Raw genomic sequence first — 23,038 nt, forward strand, 5'->3', positions numbered from 1 at the left:
AAAGTTATTAATATTAATTAATAGTAAACTGCTAAATATAGCCTATTTTTACTAAGAGAATATCTCTTTATTAATTAAAAATATAAAATTATAATAAAACTATTTCTTATTATAAGGTTAAATAGGTAATACTTATTACTATTAGACTAATATAATATAAAAAGGCTATATTTTTAATTTAATAATAATTAATTCCTTTTTACCTTTTATATACCTTTATAACCTATTAATAAAGTAAAGAAAATAGCCTAGCTTAATAATAGGTTAATATTACTTACTAAGCTATAATCCCCTATAAATAAGCCTAAGATAGGCCTAGCTTCTAATAATAAAGGATTTAATTATAAATAGTAATTACTTATATTAAATTGCTATAATAGTCTTTATAACCTAGAGAATAATTTAGCTAATAAGATTTAAATCTTAAAGAAATATAATTACCTATTTAAATAGGCAATTAAATTCTATTTATTAATTTCTATACTTTACTAATAAATATAAGTAAATATAAGTCTAAGCCTCTTAATAACTCTAATATTTAATAAAATATCTATATAGATTAAAAACTTATTATTTTAAAATAAGGTTCTTTTAATAATTAAATTTCCTACTAAGAATATATATATTAAGGCAATAACTAAACTCTATAATAAGGGTTATATAAAAGAAGCTTCTAAGCTATATATATAATAGCTATTTCTTTTTTTTATAATTATTAATCTACTAAAATTATATTAATATTAATATAATAGTTAATTAATTATAGTCTCTCCTTTAACCTTTAGTATTAATTATATTATAGATATAGTATATTTACCCCTTGATTATTTAGCTAGATTATATATACTATTAAAGCTTAATAAAAAGAATAGACTTCTATTATAATAATAATTATAACCTTAAGCCTAAGGCTATTAAAGCTATTATAGTATTATTATTAAGGGATTCTAGTCTTATAAAAGAGGCCTTTTTAATAGGCTAGGATTTTAACCCTTTTAATTATAATAATACTATTAGGCTAGTTGCCTTTAATTATTAAATTCTTTTACTTAAAGAAAAAAAGGCTAAAAGATATTATTTTTATAAAGAGCTAGGCGCTTTAATAAGGCTATATAAAAAGCTAGAGTTAAATAAGGAATTAAAGGCTAAAAAGGAAGATTTTCTTATAGCTATAGATATAAGGTATATCTAATAGTAGCTAATCTGCTTAATAAAGCAGATTACTTATATTATTAATATCTTTAATTAAAGGGTTAAGGTTATTAATATAAGAAAGACTATAAAGGTATTATATATAGAGATAACTAGAAAATAGGGTAGAATTAAAGGTTAATCTAGGGTTTTATTAGGGTAATTTATAATATTAAATTAAAGCAGGGCTAAATCTAGAGGCTAATTAGCTAAGTTAATTATTAGGCAGATAAACTCTAATATAATAAAGTGGCTTATATTTATGCAATTAATCTAGATTATATGCAGACCTGTTATTTTAATCTACTAGAGAGTAATAAAGTATCTTTAACTATGTCTTTAACTAGGGAGAAGTATTATATAACCTTTAGCTATATACTATTTTTCTGCATTTTAGTTAAAAACTAGGAATAAGAAGGTATATAAAGGGCTTAGGCTTTACTTAAGCTTAAGACTAAATAGAAGTATACCTTAGATATTAGGCTATAGATCCTTAGTTATATAATTAATTATATAATCTATAGATAGGATATAAGCCTTATAAAAGGAGCCTCTTAAAGATTCCTCTTTAGCTTTAATAATACCTTATTATAAGTTATATAACCTTACTTTATAATAATATATTACTTTAAAATTTTATTATTAAACTTATATTAAAATTTTAAAATTTTAAACTATATTTTAAATAAAGGATATTAGCTATTATAAAGAAAATATAAGTCTTATAAATTAATTAGCAATATAATATAATTAATAATAAATAAATTAAAAATTAATTAATTATTTTAATATTTAAATAAATTTAAAAGTATTTAATAAATTATAAAAAGAAAAAGCTATTATATATATAAAAGCTGTTTTTATTACTTTTTTATTATAAAATTTAAATTATATTATTTTATATAGAAAGTTAAATATTAAAAAATATTTAAGTTTAATATATTAAGTTTTTAATTTATATAAATCCTTTAATTTTAATTTTATAAAAACAACCTTAAAAAAACTTAAGTTTTATAAAATAAAAAATAAAAAAATAAAATTAATAATTTTAATAAAATTAATAAGTTTTATATTAAAATTTAAAATATTAAACTTAAAAAAGAAAGTAAATAATAATTAATTAATTAAAAAAGCTTTATATTTAATTAATTTATATTTTTAAATAATATTTTAATTTAATTATATATAATTTATTTAATAATTATAACTATATATATTAAATAATTATTAACTAGTAATTTATTAGTTAATTATAATATATAAAACTATACTGTCTTTATACATACCTCTATTAAATGCTCAGTTAACTCAAGATAATTACAGTTAACATCCTCCATTGAACTAAAAGAACATGACCGCCATAGGCCACTAAAGCCTAAAGAGTCAAGAGCCTTAGTGAGCGTGGTAGTAGTGTCAGCAGCTCTTGAAAACTGCGGAGTTGATGATAGCGCACGTAGCAAGGTGTGTGCGGCTCTTAATGTGGTTGAGTTCTGGCTATGAAGTAAGGTGTCATCTAGTAGCGATCGGATAGCGCCACAGCTTGTATAAAAGTCAGTGTCGTTAATTGAAACTCGTGTATTGTGTTGACTTACAGGTGCTCTACCACAAATGGCCGTTCTTTCGCAAGAATGTTAAGCCAGTCTAAGCTCCGTGTCTGCACAGTGTCTTCCACGTATTGGAAGTCGATGAGTTCGATGGAGGTAATCAACAATAACGCGTTATCGGACATCGCCTCAAGTTGTGGTGGCTTGCGCATTCCGTTGAGTAATCCGATATCGTCTGCGTTAATCCCAGCTGACCAAAGGGTGTCTTTTATTTCGTGATTGCCTATAGCACGCGCTACTAGAAGGGATAAGTAAGGTGAGGTTTGTGTGACCTCTGGCTTTTCCCTTCCCTCCACATCGCAGGTCATTTTCAAGAATGAAGACAAAACTCTCATAGTAGTCTGCCTCGTCATGGTATCCGTCAAGCCGCGTGCTAAGCATGCACACACAGCGAGGTGAAAAGTGTCCTGTTCGAAGTGAATGCCGTATATCTCTTCCAATGGCAAGGCGGCGTCGTCCAGTGGAGCCCTCCCTTGGAGAAGTAGTGATGCCATGTTATCTCCCTGGAACTCTTCCCCAGTGCTAATATTCGCTAGAACCGCCTCGAGGAATTGAGCAGTACAGTTGAAAAGACTTGCAGGAACTAGTCGTACCAGCGACATGGCGAGCCAAAATAGTTGGAGGCCGTACCTAGATGCAGATGGGAGTTTGGCCATCATTTTTGAAAGCGAAGTGACAATAGATACAAGCATTTCGCTATTGTGATCGTCGCCAAACCGGTTGACGCTATTGCGCAAAGCCACCAATACTTGGTAAAGCAAGTCATCGTCAACCTCTTCACGAGCCAAGCAGCCCATCACGGCAAACGCTCGTGGCTGAATAGCAGGATTGTTCTGAAAGGCTGTGCTGGCCACAAGGCTCATCCATCTTGACCGCCATGTATTAGCAAGATCAATCGTTGGTGCGGCAATAGAACAAATCTCAAAAAGACAAGATGCGAGGTTCTCTGTGGCTGTTAGTGCGGGACCGGCTTCCTGGGAGGTCGATACTGACGCGCCGTCGCGCGGAAAGGTAGGCGGTGCTGCAAAAATGTCACTGCGCGGATCGCAAAGAAAGTCAAGACTTGCTCTGAGTTTACCCGATCGAGCATCATCCAGATTGAAAGACGTGCATACGGCGTGGACCGAATTCACTAGCAGGCGGTAGACAAGCAAGCGAACTTCTTGGGCACCAGTATTCGCTAGCATTGTCACAATGTGAAATATTTCAGGTAGAAAAAGTTGGGACTGCACGCCATTATCGAATGACAAGGCAAGGCAGAATCGGAGCAAGGTGCAGATCTCAGCCCATACCGCGTTGTCTGGCAAATACTTGGTGGGGCGCAGCGATGACCTGTTGAGGGCTTTACGAAGCCTCGACAGAATTTTGCCTCGCAGTGTGACGGTTCCGATACCAACAACAATCGACGAAATAACCTCCAGAGAATCGTCATGAACGCTGTAAGTCATGGCCGACTTGAGAAGTTCATCCATGAAAACCTCGAGCAGAATTTCATCTTGAACAATCTTTGGCCAGACTGACTGCTCCAAAGCAAATGTGAGCGCATGATCTTGGACGGTAACGTCGATGAGCTTTCGGAACAGAATCGCAACCCTTTCTCTACCCTTTTCGCCATCTAGCTCGTTTGTCAGGATGTTTGTTCGCAGCCCAGGCAGCCAAGGGGCCATATAAGCTAGACTGAGCGGCTTCTGTTCATCAGGGAAACTCTCCCATCCGACAAAGAACTCAGTCAGAAAGTCTGACGTCAATTGGGGCTCACTCAGTGCCAGTTCATTGCTGATATCAACTACAAAGCGATTCGGGTCCAAAGGAACAGACACATCTACACGGTGGTTAGTACAAAAGCAAACGATTCGTCAAACAATCAAGTGACTGACCTTTGGTGCAAATGATTCTTGAGGCTGAGCTGAATTTGAAAGCCCTACAGAGCGCCCCCAGCAAATTATAAGACGACAGCCTCAAGATATGGTCATGGCTAGAAAGATTTGCCAAGGAAAGGTTCAAAAGAGTGCCTGGAACGTCTTGTGGTCGGATGAGGCGTTCGACAGATTTGTGGGTTCTGTTATCCTTGCCGTGCTTGGCCTTGGCGCCTCGGATTGTTTGGAGTACGTCGGTCTTCTTGGGGCTGGTAAAGTACATCACAATCTTCCCATTGTCTGCCCGCAGCCCAAAAGCTGAGTCATCTTCGGTTTGTATGGATGTTGGGGCTTCATCAACTTCACCCAAGCGAAAGATATCGTTCACGGTAGTGCCCAGACGAAATCCCGCAAAGATCTCTTGTTTTTTCGTTGTCGTGACCTGGACAAACTGGCTACCCACCTTGATGATTACTTCGATTTTGCCCTTGGACTTTGAAAGTCGTGTGATAGGCTGAAAGACGTAACGGGTGTCAGTCACTACACTGATTGTCTCCTTCGGCAGATGAAGCTGGCTAAGGTGGAAGTGTGCCTGCAAATCCTGCAAACTCCCTATTAAGTGGTACTCCACGTTTTTGGGGTTGAAAACACCATTCTCATTCTTGGTGCATACCCTTAGTAAACGTCGGAAGCACCGCCTGCCACGAGTATTAGTCTTCAACCGAAGAGGTCCTATGGAGGGAGTCGACTTACTTGAATGCACTGTTCATGTTGTAGACGTAGATGCGCGTAAGATTCTGTGATAGTTCCGATGGTGTGAGTAGCTCGAGCTTTTTAAACAAATCGTCCTGAGGCTCATTGCGCCCATTGTAACAGGTTGCGTCGATCAAAATCCCGAAAGGCCGGTGCCATAGTCTACTCGCAATCTTGAGGTAACAGTATAACAAGGTGTCGTAGTCAATGCTCTCCGTCTCAATATGACGAAGAATAACACAAATGATGGACAAACCATCCTGTACCCTGTCAGCTTGTGTAAATATTGGTCGTCAAGTGGAGGCTCACCTTGCTCTCGCCTCCATCGTACACAGCTCGCGCGGTTAAGAAGGATTCAGTACTTCGAAAAGCGTTTCGAAGCATAAAGTTCTGGAACCTCGAATACAATGGCGGGCTATTGGAGGAGACTTGGGGCCTGTTCCAGGAGACAGCAAGTGGTGGCGGACCAAGATTAGCTATCAGGTTCCTCAGGGGTTCTAGAGCTGGCGAACGCCCTCGAACACCATCCCCTGATGTTCTGCCGTAGTCCTTCCTTTCACGCGATATGAGGGTTTGCCTCACATGATCCCAATGATCGTACAAGAAGCGATGAAGCGCTACGCATGACCCAAAGTCGAAAGACTCTATGGTACCATGTGCCTCCAACTGCTGAGGCGGCACAGAAATCTCGCGAAGAAAGGTGGTGACATGATAGATGTTCTGTGTTAGGAAGTCGTTGAGTGGGAACATATAGGGCTCTTTGGCTCCAAAAAGTACATTGTTGGCCAGGTTCTGAATAACCTTCGCAATGAGGAGCAGCCCACGTCGCATTTCTTTGGATGGTGTCGTTGATACAAGGCCTTCCACCTCCGGGGCAACAATTGCAGGACAAAAGAAGCGGAGAAAAACGAAGGCCCCTACAGCAGTATATTTGGCATCAGGGAACCTTGGCATGACTGCATTTGATATGATGTAGCAGATTTTGCGGAACGCCGGTGGGATACTGGTGGACGATGCACAGATGTCGTCAATGAAGACCTTGGCAACTATACGAAGCTGTAGGGCGTTCTTCTGGAGCTCTTCTGTTGAGCTGACTCTTGCAGGATCTAGTTCTAGGTCAAGATCCTTCGAAGTCAACATGAGCCGTTCCAAAACCTTTTGGAGGGTATTTCGAATATATGCGGCGCCCTTCCATTTGGCGTAAACCGACAACATTTTGGTCGCCACGCAGCCTCGGCGCAAAATCTCTGCCTCGTTCTCGGTATCTGCTATCTCCTGCTTAATAAGAGCCTCTAGTAGCTCAAATGTCATCCCCCGTTGTTCAAAAACGGTGAGCAGACATATGGTTAGCTCGTCAACATCTGTGCTTGGGCAGGCCACCGCCATTGAAATAGCAAGAGAAAGATCACTAGTCAGGAGTTCCAATAATTCTTCGTACTTCTCACTCACAGCCGAGTCAGTCAGGTTACTAAACTCGGTCCCTTGGACAAGAATATTATAAAGGACCTTGACGAATGCAGTGCGGATCTCAACGTTGTCATGATATCCAATGTTGAGTGAATGCTTAAGACCAACGTCAATATTGGCACTGAGTAAGTTGGACAAAATGGTGATTGCCAGGTCTGAGTTTGATGCAGACTCTTCGCGAAGTGTAACGCTCAACGTGGTGTCGGACCTGGTCAACTCCGATGGCTCGTGATTAAGCAAGGATAGAAATCGATTGAAATATGTATGAAACATCTGCGACTTCATCTCGCTCATGCCAGCATCTGTATGACTGTCAGAGGGCTGCAACGGTAAGCGGAACGTTAGATCAGCTAATGATTTCAAGCAAGCCTTGTCCAGGTCTTTCTGAACACGAGCCGTGTCATCTTGCCTGGAGCTAGGTCCATGTTGTGGTGAGCGAGGGCGTGCGATCCATCCAAAGATGTATTCGAGTAGCTGGTTTCGTATGCGGACGTCGTCTCGTAAGTTCAGGTGTTCCTTTCGCTTGGTCACGACTTCACAGAGATGACACACACGAATCTTTACTCTCAGGGTGTTGGGCGTGTCGGCGATACCGTCCAAGAACTTTGCGAAATTCAGTGTAAGCGACCCCAGGTGTACTGATGAAGCAGCTCCTAAATCAGAAGGGCTTTCAAGTCTTTCAACCAAGGCACGTAGTAGCGATGCTGCCTGTTCAGCGAACACTACTTCGCTATCCTGATCTTTTTCAACGGGAGCCAGAGCACCAGTGAACAATACTTCCAATTCGGACTCCAAGGCTCTGAATAAAGGGTAATAAAGGGCTGGCGAGACCTCACTTGCAAGGACATCTCGCATTGCTTCACGAACTCTCACATTAGCACAAGCTAAGAGCTGAATACTGAGTCTCAAATATCTCGTCAGCAATGGCTCTTCAGAATGCTCAGAGGAAACCCGATCGATCCATCTAAGGCCCCCAAGAGCTGGTTCTTCCAGAATGATGGCTGTATCAGCGGTACAAATACCACCCAAAGAAGCTAGGAATCCGGAATAATTTCGCCATTCGGCCAGTGCTCTGCCATCCACAACATCAAGGGTAGACGTTGAAACGTCTTTTGCAAGGTACAACCAACGATCGAACGCCGTTTCCCACGCGTTCAAGATGCCACTTGTTGGGAATTGCATCTGACGAAGTAGGCCTCTCACGCGCTTTTGGAATGCGACTAATCCAGTGAATCGAAACGCGGGTGATGATATTTCACGATAGACTTCCGCATTCCTAAGTACGGGCGCCGACGTTTTCGCCGACTCGACATGTTTGTCGATGATCGAGCACTCCTGGAGGAACAGCCCTGTGCAAGATGTCACCAGCTGACAGGTCGTGATGCTCGCAGAACAAAGCGAAATGAGTAGAGTTGTCTCGAGTTTTGAAGTCGCGCTGATGACATCTCCTGCATCTTCTGGTACTTTGGCCAATTCCTATCACATGTAAGCGGCAAGAAGCCAATATGGGAAATGCTTCACGATCACATACCGGGATATTTTTGAGGATAAGCAAGCGCGCCTCTAGATATTCTTGAAGGTCGCGTAAGCTTTGGTCATCCTTCTTGTAGGTTACAGATTCGCATAAAGAAAGGAGAACCTTGGAACTTGCACATCGTGAGTTGGTGACTTGGTATTCGGGCAACATAGAGGACTTACCTTCTGCTCCAGATGTCATCACGAAGCTCTTTTGTACCAAAACGGTGCCCGGTATCAAATTGACGGTAAGCTTCAAGATGACCCTGAAAGAGGCGGCTCGCTACACCAGTGGCAAGCTTGCGTATAGATGTGTTCTCGGACAATACACATAGAAGGAAGGACTTGAAGAAGCTATTATTTGAGCTGTCGGCAGACAAGTCGTCCAGCAAGCGAGCTGGAGATGCATCTAAAAACTGAAGAATGCTGCAGACAAGCTCTGTTCTTTCGCTTCCCTGCCGGTTCATTATTCCATTCTTGTCGTTCTCGGTCTGTGGCGGTCAGCTACGGCCAGTTTTGCGGATTTCGATTCAAACGGCATACCTCTAATTGAGTTCGCATAAATGGTATTGCTACATCAAACAATTCATGATACCTCAAAGCATAGGGTTGTTGAGCAAAATATGAACATCCTTGAACAGCAGCTAGCTTGAAGCTGGTTGGGGCGTTCGATGCGATGCAACTCTCAACGAAGCCACTAACACTTGTGTCAAGATTGAGATGTGTTAAGCTCACGAAGGCCGCAGTCATCATATCTTGGTCGAACGGTCCGTAATCCGGTGAGGTGATGCGGCGGAAAAGAGCATCACGAACTTCATCCTGTACATCTAGTGCATAACTGACTAATGCAGAATCGCTCTCCACATCAAAATGCCTAGCAGCGCGGAGCAAAGAAACAAGGCAATACGCTGCTTGTTCGTTTCGGTTCCGCGAGGCTTTTCTTAGTCCCTCCAAGAAGGAAACTTTCTTCGCCATACTGCTGCTCTTTGCTTCACGCATGTTGCTTGCAACTTCGAAAACGTCTGGCAGAAGAAACAACAATGTGGTTTGGAGCGGATAAAAAAGGCCCCTCCGTCGTCCATTATCGGTCGCAGCCTGTGCCATGTCAAATAAGGTATCTGCTCCTCCGTCGAGTCGCTTATGTACTTGATGAAGCTGCACAAACTCTCGTGGGAACCGGTCCAACCATCTCATAATCAACAATGGCGAGACTACAGCAATAGTATTCTGATATGGCTTTCGGAAGTGCAAGAAGCTTGAGCAGATCTCTTGTATGACCTGACCAAGCTTTGGGCCGTCAACCCAGAAGAAAGACAGGAGGCGCAAAACCACAAGTGCCGCTCTCTCAGCATCCTGGAACGATCCTGGTGCAGACACGCCAGGCTGAGTGACAATGCTAGTTCGTATGGAGTATATGACATTTCTAAGATAGTCAAAAGCAGCAGTCCAACTAGATGTTGTGACATATTCAGTTACTGTCTTGATGTGTGTATCCATTTCCACCAACGTCTCTGCAAACTTCTCGTCACTTGGGGGCGAGCTTTCCGCGTCTGAAGATACAGACGAGCTTTCGGGTCGAGTGACAGAGACATTCCGCGTCGACACTCGATCAAGAAGGGTCTGGGCAGGGAGGATACAATTCTCGGGAATCGGTTCAAGAAGATGCTTGAACGCGTCGAAGAGGCGGCTGACGAGTACTTCGTCAAGCGGAGGAGGTGAAGGGCTCGGACTTATGTCTCCGTCTCGCGAAAGGGATGCCCAATGCGAAGAACAGCAGTCTGCAATAACGGCGACGACATAAAGCTCAGAGGCTAGGATATGGCTTGGATGGTCGGCGACGGTCGTGTATGGGCGCGCGAGATCCTCGAGTAGGACCAGGAGTGATGCGATGACTTTAGCAATCGAAGTATTGCCGAGCTCAACCAGAGTGGCTCTGGTGACTTGGAGAACATCGTCTTGTTGTAAGGTCTGGCCGCTTGTACCAGCTCGATGGGGGAGCTGTCGATAGGTGCCCGATATCAGTCGACCAAAGCTACAAATGGGAATGGGAACTGCCACACGGACAAAATCTTCAAACTTACTCTGGTAGCGAGCCTGTCGACAAGGCAGCCGACGAGGCTTGCGTCACCATTCATCTTCGGGGCAGCATTGAGCGTGTGAAAGTTTGGGAGGAATCAAGTTGCAAGTTGTCCTGGGTCCTTCAAGGGTCGCTTGCTAGTGCTAGGTTGTCCCAAACCCCGCGAACCGTCCCCACACGGTTGTCTGGTATATCGCAGGGAGTGCTGACCGTTTTCAGACTTCCGTGACATGGAATGTATTACAAACACAACTAGGAGCGCCTTGGTTGTTTCATGCACAGTGATAAAAGCCAAACCAAGATTATATGCATGTTTCTTCAATTCACTTTAAACGCCTCTAACTATTCGGTTTCGGAAACCTTGTCCTCCTCATCATGACAAGCTTAAATGTTTAATGTTACTATAGCCGTCACACGCCAGCCATTTTCGATGACACGCTGAAAAGCGCCCAATGGGTAAGACGGATGAGACCAGGTCAAACGTTGCCCTGTCGATTTCTCTGTGGTGCAGCAGGTCCTTCCAAATCTGAGCTCCTTTATTTTAGGCTAACCACTATCCGGAGTACAATGAAAGATCATTATATGGTACTCGACATCCGGTCGCCAAGATCATGCTAACTACCTATATGACCGACCGTCTTGATAACGGCCTCGGGAATTGTAGCCTCCTGAGCCTCGTCCTCTCTCGTAGGAAGTGTTGCCATAGCCATGGTACCCAGGGGCGCCATTAGCTGGGTGAGGAGGGCCCCTGTATTGGTTGTAACCTGGAGGGCCTCCGTGTCGGTTGTCATATGGCTGGCTGTGATGGCTGTTTGGTGGTGGCGGTGGTGGCACTCCAATCCCGAATCCAGGGGCTCCTGGTGGTGGAGGAACGTGAGGGGCTGGCGCGGGAGGGTAATGACCGTTACCTCGGCCGTATCCCCCCTGATGTCGGTTGTATTGAGAACCACGCGACATGCCAGGTCCGTTGTAGCCACCTCGATCATGGCCGCGGCCAAAGCCGCCATTCCTACCGCCGCGACTCGATCTACTCCGCATGTCCTGTATATCATTCTGGGTGAGGGCAGGTTTTGGGAGTTGCACTCCACGGAGGAGCATCGACTTGTGCGTCTGCGATACTTGAGGGAAATCGTAATACACACTACTACAGTTAGCTAAATGATAACGAACCGGCAAGGACCTAAGCACATACCTGACTGATCGATCATAGTCTAGATCGGGCATGCTATTCCGTTCCAGGGGGTACTTCAACTCGCTGTGGGGAACATAACCCTCCTTCTTCTCTACTTTGCCTGACAAGCCGTCACTCTTCTTTGGGCTCAACTTGAATTTGGAGTCGCCTTGCTTCTTGGAGTAGAATTTGGTCAGGACTTCATCGTACAGGCTCTCATGGCCTTCCGAAAAGATCAGCACATCTCTGCCCATCTCATTGCGCGCAGAATCTGCTGCACTAAGTTCCGGGTATTTGGCTTGGACTGCTGCGAGAAGCCGCGGCATCTCGATAAATGGAAGCAATGCAACTCCTTGCCAAGCCATTTTCTTTCCATTAAGGTCGATTTCGAAGTCCTCAGGATAAAAGTCTATGATGTCGCTTTCCGGATTGAGCATGAGATCATGAAAGACTTCAGGTAGAGCGTGTCTTGATGCAGCTGGCAATACACTCATCAACTGTTCGAAAGGTTTGGATACTCGTCCCTTCTCGAAGGAAATGTTCATCTTGGCAATGTCTTTGAAATCAGCCGCGAATGGTGCGTAGTGATATGGGTAGTACCATTCCCAAGATGGGCACCCTTGGAAGTAGTACAACAAGACCCATGCGAGTCCCTCAACATAAGCTCGAGCCACTCCATGACGGAATTCGATGTCCTTAGGATCTTTATGGAATTTCTTCTCATAATATCGGTCAGCATAACCGTCCTCCCATAGGCGCACATCATCGATAGGGCCCTCTTCAGTCGAGGTCGATGGGGTAGCCGCACTAGGTACGTCAGTTACTGGGTTGTTTCCTTCTTCGATGCTTGACGCTTTGCGCTTGCCAAGGGCTGAAGGAGAATCTTGTTCAGGATTCTCGGGTTTTGCGCTGGAAAGCGACTTCTGCGATTGGAGCTGCGCTTTGAGTACACTAGCAGCACTCTTATTAGCAACGTTCGCATCCGGCGCAGTGCTGCGATTCACCACCATATCGTGGGTGAGTGTCTGTTCGTGTCGGCCAGGGTATGTTCCTATGGCCTGGAGTGGTAAACCATTCGCAGGATTTTCGTGGCCGTTGATCTTTTTCAGATGACTCGGGCCGCCCTGGCGTCCTCCGCGACCGTTACCCTCGTTCTGAAGCTTTCTCCGCTTGAAGTTGGCTTCACGTCGATCCTCTTGTTCTTTTCGTCGTTTGAAGATACCGTCCTCTTGCTGCGCTAGACCATCTAGGATGACCTGAGCTCTTTCAAGATCAATGTGGCCATCCTTGGTAACGTAGCCACCCATGACTGGCAGATTGTCTTTCCAAATCTTGGTCAGAGTGTCAATTCCATGCTCTCTAATCTCAAGAGCCGGAAGGTGAGGTAGGAAATCGTTGCCAACGAAACAACACATGAAGATCCAGTCATCAACAGCTCGTTCCAAGTCGAAACGAAAGGGCAGGTTGGGCACTCCCAGCTCCACCTCCAGATACTCTCGCAATACCGCGACATGCAACCAAATGAAAGGTTTGAGAGCAACCCCGTTGTCTTTCTCATCATGCTCGCCATCCTTCTTCTTTTCCTCGCCGCGGCAATTCTGAGCATCATGACCCTTCTGGCCACAGAGCTTGCAGAGACGAGCCTTCTGATCTTGGAAAAATACGTCCTCGCGCAGGACTCGGAAATGAGGCTCGTGGGTTGCAAGTCCAAGCATGATAAGATCAGCATCCAAACCGTAGATGACATGGCGAGTGTTCGGATCATGGTCGGGGGATGCTCTTTGGGAGCGGACAAAGTTCATGATCTTGTGCTCACCCTCTCCAGGAACCGTGGCATCAGAAATAATGATCTTTAATTTGGCCCAACCTGGGTCTGTGTTGAGCTTGTACTGGCACCAGTATCTTAAACTCAGTGCTAGGATGTCCATGAAAGGAGTGCCGGGGGTGATCGAGTTCGAATCGAAAGCCTTCTTCGTCACAGTTTCCAAGCTTTCAGCAGTCAAGGTACCACCATTCTGTTGCTTCAACATCTTTATGAGCTCTTGTTTATCCTGCTCTTTCTCTTGTGCTTCTTGTGCAGAACGAAATCGTCGCGACCGTTGCTGATTCATTTTGGCTCTGGGCGCAACACCATCTGCGGCGGTTAGTAAGTATCAAGGCGGTGACTTCTTGAGAGCAGCAGCTGTAGGGTACGGGTACGGGTACGGGTACGGGTACAGGCAACAAACAATAAACTTACCAACTGCAATCATGAGAATCTTTCTAGGTCGCACCATATTCACAACGCGATCAGTATATCTGAAAACCTCCATCATCATCTCCTCCTCGTCTTTGGGGGCTGGCCGATCCTCAGGATGAGAACAAGGATGGACGATGCCATTCATGTCGAGATAGAGGTTATCAAACTCTTCGCCGTTCGGGTTGGGTCGAGTGGTGTCAACAGGAATCGTAGAGCCATCTTCCATGGCAAGAGGCTGATCCTCGATCACCGGCGATATAATCTTGGGATATCTGGATGACAGCCATCGAAAAGCAGCTGGGATACCCATCTTGTCGATTAAACGATAACTGTCAAGTCAGGAATTTGTCGCGAACTACCGCGCGAAAAGCCGAATGGCAAAAGAAACGATACGGTCGCAAAACCTTGTACGCGAAGACAAAAAAGTATTGAACAATTTTTTGATTATCCACGACTAAAATGAGTAGTGCAATCGGTTTCGAATAGGAAATTGGCGCAATAATTTCCAGTAGAAACAAAGAACGACGATGTGAAAGATCGAAGTTTTAACATTTGTCGGATCGCGAAATGATGCTTTGATGGGTAGGCTTCCACAGCACAAAGGCACTAGCCGCACGACTCCACTTAGTTGGGGAGTATCTATGGGTCGTAACGGAAGCACACACGGCATTTCACGCATATATGCATGTATCAGAGGTTATGCAATAGCTGAGTCTCCGTACCCTTTGTACATTTCTCTCCTGACAAGCTGTTAAGTAGTGATCGAGTACCTATTTAGGATAGCTTCCGTTGTGACCTACACCAACGAGGGAAACAGTTTCAACACACGTCGGAGGTGCCTCCATGCAACTTTTTGAATCTTCCTGAGCCATATGGCATTGAGGCGCCGCAATCATGTTCTCCTCTATCGCCAGCGCCCCGGCGAAACAATCAGTTGGAGAGACCATCGACGTTCTAAGTGGTCGCCTTAGTTCCGCAACTTTGTTGGAAGACCGAAGAGCGGCCATCCTGGGTCTCCGGAGCTTTGCTAAAGACTTTCCAGCATCTGTTGCTTCAGGTGCCTTAAGAAGTCTAATTGGAAGCTTGAGCAAAGACGGCGAAGATGTTGACACAGTCAAGGTGGTCCTTGAAACATTATTAATGCTCTTCAATCCGAATGAGGATAGTCCTGAGGCTTCGGAAGAGATTGCTCTTTGGCTCGCGGATGAGTTTACTCAGCGTCAAGAGAACATCACATTGCTACTAGCTTTCCTTGATACAAACGATTTCTATTCTCGCCTTTATTCTCTCCAGTTACTTGCCGCTATCCTCTCAGCTCGAACAGAACGCACCGAGGAATGCATATTTACTGCGCCCCTGGGAATACCACGATTACTTTCTGTCCTCGACGACCAACGCGACGCTATACGCAACGAAGTTATCATTCTTCTAACATATCTCACGCCAACTTCGATCGAAATACAGAAATTAGTGGCTTTTGAGAATGCCTTCGACAGACTGTTTGCTATTATCGAAACAGACGGTGCCTTGTCCGAGGGTGGGCGTACCGTTGAGGATTGTTTAATTCTTCTGGCAAATCTACTGCGATCAAACAGCTCGAACCAGTCACTCTTTCGAGAGTCAGGCTGCATAAGCCGCCTTGCGGATTTACTAGGGCGTGTCCTTAAACCTCAATCTGATGGGTCGGAGATTGCTTCGTGGGCAACAGCGCAACGCAATCGCAACGTGTATGCTTTTCTTGCTGTTATACGTCTTTTTGTTGTTCGAGGATCAGCAGGCACAAATCTGAATCAAGCGGCAATTTGGAAGCATGGTCTTACATATTACGTTCTTCAGTTAGCCTTCAGCCATGAGGCTCAGACGCAAATTAAAGCCGAGGTGCGACATCTTGATAGCCAGGGGACAACCTCGTTAACGTGAGATACAGGCATTGATTACTTGTGGTGACTTGGTCTGTCAAAATGCGCCTCTCCAAGAAGCGTTCGCTCAAATGACAGTCCTATCCCCTTTGGATAAGGATGGTGGAGCTGGTGGGCAGAACAGTGAACAGGACAAAATTTTCGTTATTGACGGATTGCTGGACCTCACACTTTGCTCACAAGACCTTCAAGAGTTCGACGTGCGGTTTGCGGCGGCTGGGTGTCTAGAGGCGTATTTTGCTCATCATTCGGCCGTCAAGTTGCACTTCCTTGGCAGAGCCATCGAAGGCCATCAATCTGGTGCCAACGAACCCTCTAATATTTTAACAGTTCTTTTACAGCCTTCAGCTGAGGGTAGCGATCCATATCGACAATGGTTCGCCGCCGTGATTGCGTTTCATCTGCTTCACGAAAATCCAGAAGCCAAAGCAGAAGCTATGAGCCTCACCGAGGGTGATTCTGAGGATGGTGAGGAGGTAGTGACTGGCATACAAACCCTGACAGCACACGTAACATCAGGCCTTCGCCGCAATGATGACCCTCGCGTTTTGGTGGGATATCTTATGCTTCTTCTGGGCTGGCTTTTCGAGGATCTCGATGCTGTTGATGATTTTCTCACAGAAGGGAGTAATGTACAGAGCTTGATTCAAGCTGTCTCGCAACCTCAAGCTACAGGCAGTGATGAGCTTGTTCAAGGACTATGCACCATGTTATTAGGCACTGCTTACGAGTTTTCCACCAAGGACTCGCCGATTCCACGCGCAACCCTGCTTGACATTTTAACGTCTCGAATTGATCGAGATTTATACTTGAGTCGTTTATCAAGGCTTCGTAGCCACCCCCTCATACGCGACTTTGAGGTTTTGCCTCAAAAGCTTGATGCCTCGTCTCCTGGTCGATTACCAGACGTCTTCTTTGACCGAGCATTTGTTGAATTCTTCAAGGACAATTATAGTCAGATAGCGCGTGCTATTGATAGGGAACCCGGCATGGAGATATCGGTCATCACTAACGGTGTTCAGAAGGGCGTCTCCAGGGAGCTCGTGGACTCTCTGAGGAGTCAAGTTGAGGAAAAGCAAAATGCCGTAAACCAAGCACGAGAAGCATTAGCTGCGCTTCAGGGGCGGCTTGGTCAAGAGCAGGCTGACCATCGACGTTCTCAAGAAACTGCTGCCACGGAAATGCAACGATTGAAAGCAGTCAATGAGGGTCTACAGAAAAATCATGGCGACGAACTACGGTATGGCACTTGCCTATTATAATACTAAGGTCGACTAAGAATCTACAGGAGAATTCAGACCCAGCTGGCATCCAAAGAGAACGATCAACGGAAGCAGATCGCCCAACTTCAGTCTCAATATTCGGCTAAAGAGAACGACTACCAGAACCAAATTGCTCAACTGCGGTCGCAACAAGTCGCACAGGACAACAGTTACCAGAAACAGCTCGAACAGGTTCGAAAAACGGCCGAAGCTGAAGCGGAAAAGATCAGACGGCGTACAGATGCCGACATAGCAGGCCTTCAAGCCACAATCAGTCGTCTTGAGGCTGATCTAATGAAGGTGTGTACTCTTGTCCTCGCAACTAATTGAATTTGGGATAGCCCCTCGCTGACGATGTGGCGAATCCAGTCTCAAAAGGAGCTCAATGCGCTTCAAACATTACGCAAGAAAGACCTGGATGAACAGAAGGAAATGCACGAGGCGGCGTTGAGCGATCTCCGGAAAAATAAAGATAAAGCGATAGAAGACGTCAAGGCCAGAGCCGATGAAAAGGAACAGGGACACAAAAAGAACATGGACGAGCTCGGCAAGCAAAAAGATGCCGAGATAGAAGCTCTCCAGCAACGGAACAAGGGTGACTTGGAACAACAGAAATCAATGACCCTCAAGGCAGAGGAGAAGTGCCAGCATCTTGAGAAACAATTGAGTGGTGGAGATGCTGGAGTGAAAGACATGCAAGCCAGGCTCGAAAAGGTGAGCGTTCAACGACTCAGTTTGACCACATGCACCAAATTAACTCACTTTATTTGCAGATGGAATCAGAGTTGTCGGCAGCAAACGAAGCTAGGGACACGGCTGAGAAACATTTGTCTGAATTCAAAAAGGCAGCAAAGAACGAAGCAGCGAAAGCGAAAGCCGAGGTTGAAAAGCAGTTATCGGAGTCGAGGGAAGCTCGAGAAACGACGCAGTCAGAACTTGATGATCTTCTAATGGTGTTTGGCGACTTGGAAGAGAAGATGACAAAGTACAAGGTAAGCTGGTAGCCAGCGGCGAAACATTTCACGATGATTACGCAAGCAGCATACTGACATTTCCGCAGGACCGCTTGATTGAGCTTGGTGAAACCGTATCAGATGGCGAAGACGACGATGGGGATGAGGACGACAGCGATGAAGATGCGTCTGATGCTAATGGCTCTGAAGAGTCTGACGATAACGATGATGAGAAAGACAAAACGAAGGAGCAACCGAAATCCAAATCAAAAAAGTGATGAGTGGCTTCGCGAGCCTCGACGGATGGGATGCGATATACCACTTACAGACATATTAAAAGCAACGCCTCGCGGATTGCATCTGGCTGCTATCTTGACCCAAAAAAAAATTCCCCAACAGGGCATAGTCTCGTCCAATAACGGTGATCCCACAAATACTTTCCTCACTACCGCCGCCGCCCAGCTCCAACAAACCGGCCACTCCACTGCTGATTCAAAAATTATTCCTTTCTCAATATTTCTGCTGTCATTTATCGTTGCAGTGAAAATGTCCGTACATGAATCTGCTTCCGATGAGGGTGAGTGGCTCGATTTGGAGTCGGATGAGGAGTCAACTCCTATCACATCATTCTTCACTTCGCAGACTTTCCCCACGGTCGCCGCCATGCTTGAGGATAGCGTCAAGAACCACGGGTACAACTTTGTTGAGGATGTGCAAAAGCTCCAGCTAGATTTTCACGGTGCCGTCAAGCTGGTTAACTTCATTCGTGATCATGTCAAGAACGGATTGTCACTCCCCAAGGATGTCTCTGCCAAGGACCTAGAGGACGAAAAATACCTTCGCCCGGTTCTGGAAAATGATGCTCTCATCTTCTCTCTTGACGAAGTCCTGGAAACCATTACTACTGGTCAAGACAAGGATGGGAATCTTGCAGCGCGCAACAAAGAACTTGAGGAGGAGCTCGGGAAACTCAAGGATCAATTTGCCAATTATCGCTTGACGGTCCAGGAGACACTTGACAAGCGATGGGGAGATGACACCGAGTCAACTCCTACTGAGAAGAAGGACGACTCTGCTTACTACTTTGAGTCATATGCTGCCCACGGTATTTCCCTGCCGCCCTCGCTACATGTGATATTATACTAACTATGATCAGAAATCCACGAGACTATGTTGAAAGACACAGTACGAACTGACGCGTACCGTGACTTTATTTACAACAATAAGCACATTTTCAAGAATAAGGTTGTGCTCGACATCGGATGTGGCACTGGTAAGTTGACTTTGTCAAAATCGGGAATCTCAATATTGATAACATGGATCCAGGAATTCTCAGCATGTTCGCTGCGAAGGCGGGTGCCAAGCAAGTAATTGCTGTCGACAAGTCAGACATTATTGTCAAGGCTAGAGAAAACATCTTTCATAACGGCTTATCCGACGTCATCACGACCCTAAAGGGTGCCATCGAGGATGTTAAGTTGCCTGTGGATCAGGTTGATATCATCGTCAGCGAGTGGATGGGTTACTGCCTACTCTACGAGGCCATGCTTCCTAGTGTCTTGTATGCCCGGGACCGATATCTCAAGCCAGACGGTATCCTCGCGCCAAGCTCTGCAACGATCTGGATCGCTCCTGTTGCAGATCAAGATTACATCTCAGACAACATCACATTTTGGAGAGACGTCTACGGATTCGACATGAAGACTATGCAGGAAGGGATCTACGAAGAAGCAAGGGTTGAGGCTATGCCGCAAAACTCTCTTTGTGGTGAACCTTACCCCTTCAAAGTACTTGACCTCCATACCATCAAGACCGAAGATCTTCAATTCACCGCCAAATGGACTTCCAACCTTACTCGCGAGGTTGAGAACGTCGATGGTTTCCTCATTTGGTTTGACAACTTCTTCACCACAGCCCGTAGCGACCCGGTTCCCCCCGCTGAGACAACACCAGATACCTGGGACAAGAGAGACCAGGGTGGCGTCGCGTTCACAACCGGACCCTCTGGTACTGTCACCCATTGGAAGCAAGGCCTTCTGATTGCTCCCCCTAAGGCCAACGCGTCCAAGAAATGCCCAAAGAGCCTCTCGGGCGAAATCGTGTTTACAGCTGCTGACGACAATGCTCGAGCGCTGGTCCTACGGGCATCTTGGACCGATTCTGAGGGTGACTCTAGACAGCACTCATGGCAACTAAAATAGATGTCTCCTTGTCAATACGGCCGCGTGCAGATGAGTCTTTGAGGCAGGGTTCTTACCTTGAATGTCGATTATATCCATGCCAAAATTACAGATGAGGTACATTCAAACCCTGCAATAGAAGGTTCACAATGCTCAGGAAGCCCTCGCCGAGAATGAAGCCCTGACGGCGTTAGTGAGATTTTGTTTTATGGAACCGTATACGCACTGAGGCAAGGATGACAAGAGGCGTTTGCTTCCTTTGCGCAATATAGATCCAGTACCATGCGAATAGACCACCGGCAGCCCGAGCCAGCGTGAACGATGGGACATTGTACATGCCTTGTTTGATGTCAGTGACGGCCTGGTCTAGTCATGCATCAGATATTGTTGACTCACCAACAGCAACGGCAATGCCACCGGGAATCATAGGTCGCCATCTTTTACCAATAGCAAGTGTCCTGATGACAGTAGCGAAGGCAAATAGAACTGCAGCTCCAATAGCCCATTCCTTGGCCCGATATGGTAGCCCAGAGCCCGTGACAAGTCGTGCAGTGAAGATCCAGACGTAGGCAGTCGGTACCTGGAAGAGGTCGCCAGGGATTGTATAGACGCTACAGGCCGGTCGTGTTAGAGTCTTGCCAAGCTAATGTAAACGATTCGGAGGGTAGTATTTACTTTGTATAGATGCGGTAGATAAAAGCACTCAGAATGGCACCTGCTGTTGCGCCAATGACTTGGCCCCAGAACTGAGCCTTTGGTGCCGCTCCCAGGAGGTGACCAGTCTTGAGATCTTGCATAAGATCGCCAGCTTGTAAAGCACCAGCTTCAGACTGTCACAAATTAGTAAATGGCTCTCTAGCAACACCCTGCCATACTTACCACGGCTCCAGCGATCAAGTTAATCAAAACGCTTGATTTGTGAGTTTGTGGGATGATAAGTGCAAAGAATAACTGTGCAAGTTTGCTAATTCCGGATACAGGATTCAGATCCGTTTCACCCAGGGCCCTAACTCCCATGATACTTAGCACTAGAGCCATAAGAACAGCAATAGTCGTTGCATAGAGCGGTACAAGATCGCCAAAGACCAGATGAATGGTAAGTACACAAAGCGCAATCGAAGCAAGAAGGCTGATTGTTACCATACGGCCACCAATGCGCTGGTGCGGGGGAGCATCCTCGTCCTCGTCTTCATCGACTTCGAGATTGTCACCGCGTGGGCCAATGCTGTCGGCTGTGTCTGCATGGAGAAGCGGCATATAGACATGGCTTGAGGGTTTCCACAGGCCAGAGACCCCATGTTCATGCACTCGTTGTCGTAAAGAAAAAACAATGTTGGCGACCTTGTGGTTTGCAAAAACTCCACGGAGTCCTACGTAAGCAAGACTTACGATAGCATCCGCCAACATTATAGCCAGCGAGATCCATATGATCCATCCCTTGCTGCCATGTTCCCAATCATCGACATCGCCAGGTGCCCATCCACGGTGCTTAGCAAGAGGGCTGAGAATTCCCCAACCCACGAGAGCACCAAGTAGCATATGCAGCGTGGTCTCGGTGCCCATGATGATTCCCTGGCCAATGTAGGCGAAACTAGGGTTGAATGTCCATAGCCATATGTTGGCTGCGGTTGAGCCAAAGACGGGCAGATTACGCAGTATAGGGAAGAAGTAGGTAGCAAGCGTGTAAAGTCCAGAGCCACCAAAGCACAATAGCAAGAGTTTGATGTTAGCTGCCCAGTCCCCTTTGGACGACAAGTCATCATCAGGATCCTGCTGATTTTCCTGATCTGAAGTAGCTGGCCCAACGACAGCTGGTTGAGATGATTCCTCTCTTGGAACGAGGCTAGCAAAACTACCTTTCGCGGCAGCGTCGAGTTCATCCTTTGTAGACTGCCGGCCTCCGCCGTGCAAGACAGAGATCAAAACGGCGGTACTGAATCCGCTAGGGAATTTGAGGCGTTCTCGGATGATGACTTGCTTGCGCCTGGTTGGCACGGTCAATATTATCGTTCACTTAGAGCAGGTATGGGAGCTGGCTTACAAAGGGACAGCAAAGACGACACCAAAGTAGCAAAGTCCCAAAGACCAAATTATGAGTTGCCAGGTGCTTAGATCAATTGGACCTTGCTCATCAGCAGCCAAAAGATAGTTCAACGCCGGGATCTGTACATCCGATTAGAGCCTGCCTCTTCACAAGATCCTTTACAACCTACAACGCCAACAAACCCGCATCCGAGTGGCATGATGGCCATACCACAAGCTACACTTTGCAGCAGGACATTCTCTACCGGAGAGAATGGAAATCTCAAGTGCGGAGCAAGAAGCTTGAAGATACCAAAGCCCATGAGACTGGCTGGCATCGACATGATAGAGACCCATCCTGTCTGCAAACCAAAATACATGTTGGAGAAGCAGATAATTGTTCCGACCGCGAGACCGGCAAAAACGCCTCGTATGGTGAAGCTTTGCCCAGGAATCACGCGTGTCGCCATCTTTGATATGTTCAGTGATGGCGATGTTGAGAGACGCGAAAAGAGCGTGTGACGTTCGGTGAAGTGTTATTTACTTACTAATGTAAGTCATTGACCGGCTTGGCTCCATCTCATGGGCTACGGACCCTACCCATTCCTGGGGGCTGGGCTCCCCACACTCCGACTACCTAGGTACGCTAGGACGACAACAGACTACTAATCTACCTATCTATTACTAGCCAACCCTTAAGTATCTTCACTTTTAAAGACAATAGAATTGATGAATTATCATTGATTAAATATACCATATGCGTGATTTAAAACCTTACTTTTAATTAACATCACACATCTGAAGCCTTAACTCAATTGCTCCATGGCGA

At 45.5% G+C, this 23,038-nt stretch overlaps 5 protein-coding genes across 5 annotated transcripts; 2 read left to right on the plus strand and 3 right to left on the minus strand.

Annotated features, from left to right (window-relative positions):
• Positions 1-2,779: 2,779 nt before the first annotated feature.
• On the minus strand, positions 2,780-10,521 carry FSST1_012089 (uncharacterized protein; the record flags this gene model as incomplete). The annotated part of the gene is made up of 8 exons (XM_083235284.1): positions 2,780-4,617; positions 4,673-5,349; positions 5,405-5,664; positions 5,714-8,347; positions 8,403-8,517; positions 8,570-8,877; positions 8,930-10,384; positions 10,468-10,521. 8 exons carry the CDS (start codon positions 10,519-10,521, stop codon positions 2,780-2,782), a joined length of 7,341 nt encoding a protein of 2,446 aa, XP_083081785.1.
• A 560-nt stretch (positions 10,522-11,081) lies between these two features.
• FSST1_012090 (uncharacterized protein) lies at positions 11,082-14,183 on the minus strand (the record flags this gene model as incomplete). The annotated part of the gene is made up of 3 exons (XM_083235285.1): positions 11,082-11,604; positions 11,656-13,768; positions 13,874-14,183. The coding sequence occupies 3 exons, from the start codon at positions 14,181-14,183 to the stop codon at positions 11,082-11,084; spliced, it is 2,946 nt and encodes a 981-aa protein (XP_083081786.1).
• Positions 14,184-14,767: 584 nt separating this feature from the next.
• Positions 14,768-18,285, plus strand: FSST1_012091 (p115 like vesicle tethering protein; the record flags this gene model as incomplete). Its single annotated transcript, XM_083235286.1, has 6 exons — positions 14,768-15,751; positions 15,801-17,032; positions 17,081-17,354; positions 17,424-17,768; positions 17,828-18,046; positions 18,115-18,285. The coding sequence occupies 6 exons, from the start codon at positions 14,768-14,770 to the stop codon at positions 18,283-18,285; spliced, it is 3,225 nt and encodes a 1,074-aa protein (XP_083081787.1).
• Positions 18,286-18,553: 268 nt separating this feature from the next.
• On the plus strand, positions 18,554-20,208 carry FSST1_012092 (S-adenosyl-L-methionine-dependent methyltransferase; the record flags this gene model as incomplete). The annotated part of the gene is made up of 3 exons (XM_083235287.1): positions 18,554-19,112; positions 19,164-19,280; positions 19,334-20,208. 3 exons carry the CDS (start codon positions 18,554-18,556, stop codon positions 20,206-20,208), a joined length of 1,551 nt encoding a protein of 516 aa, XP_083081788.1.
• Positions 20,209-20,293: 85 nt separating this feature from the next.
• FSST1_012093 (OPT oligopeptide transporter protein-domain-containing protein) lies at positions 20,294-22,679 on the minus strand (the record flags this gene model as incomplete). Its single annotated transcript, XM_083235288.1, has 7 exons — positions 20,294-20,368; positions 20,414-20,526; positions 20,584-20,798; positions 20,863-21,017; positions 21,067-22,171; positions 22,229-22,350; positions 22,401-22,679. The coding sequence occupies 7 exons, from the start codon at positions 22,677-22,679 to the stop codon at positions 20,294-20,296; spliced, it is 2,064 nt and encodes a 687-aa protein (XP_083081789.1).
• Positions 22,680-23,038: the final 359 nt, after the last annotated feature.

The sequence above is a fragment of the Fusarium sambucinum genome, chromosome III (assembly GCF_050947815.1).
Source record: "Fusarium sambucinum isolate potato_lamoka chromosome III, whole genome shotgun sequence".
Classification (NCBI taxonomy): Eukaryota; Fungi; Ascomycota; class Sordariomycetes; order Hypocreales; family Nectriaceae; genus Fusarium; species Fusarium sambucinum.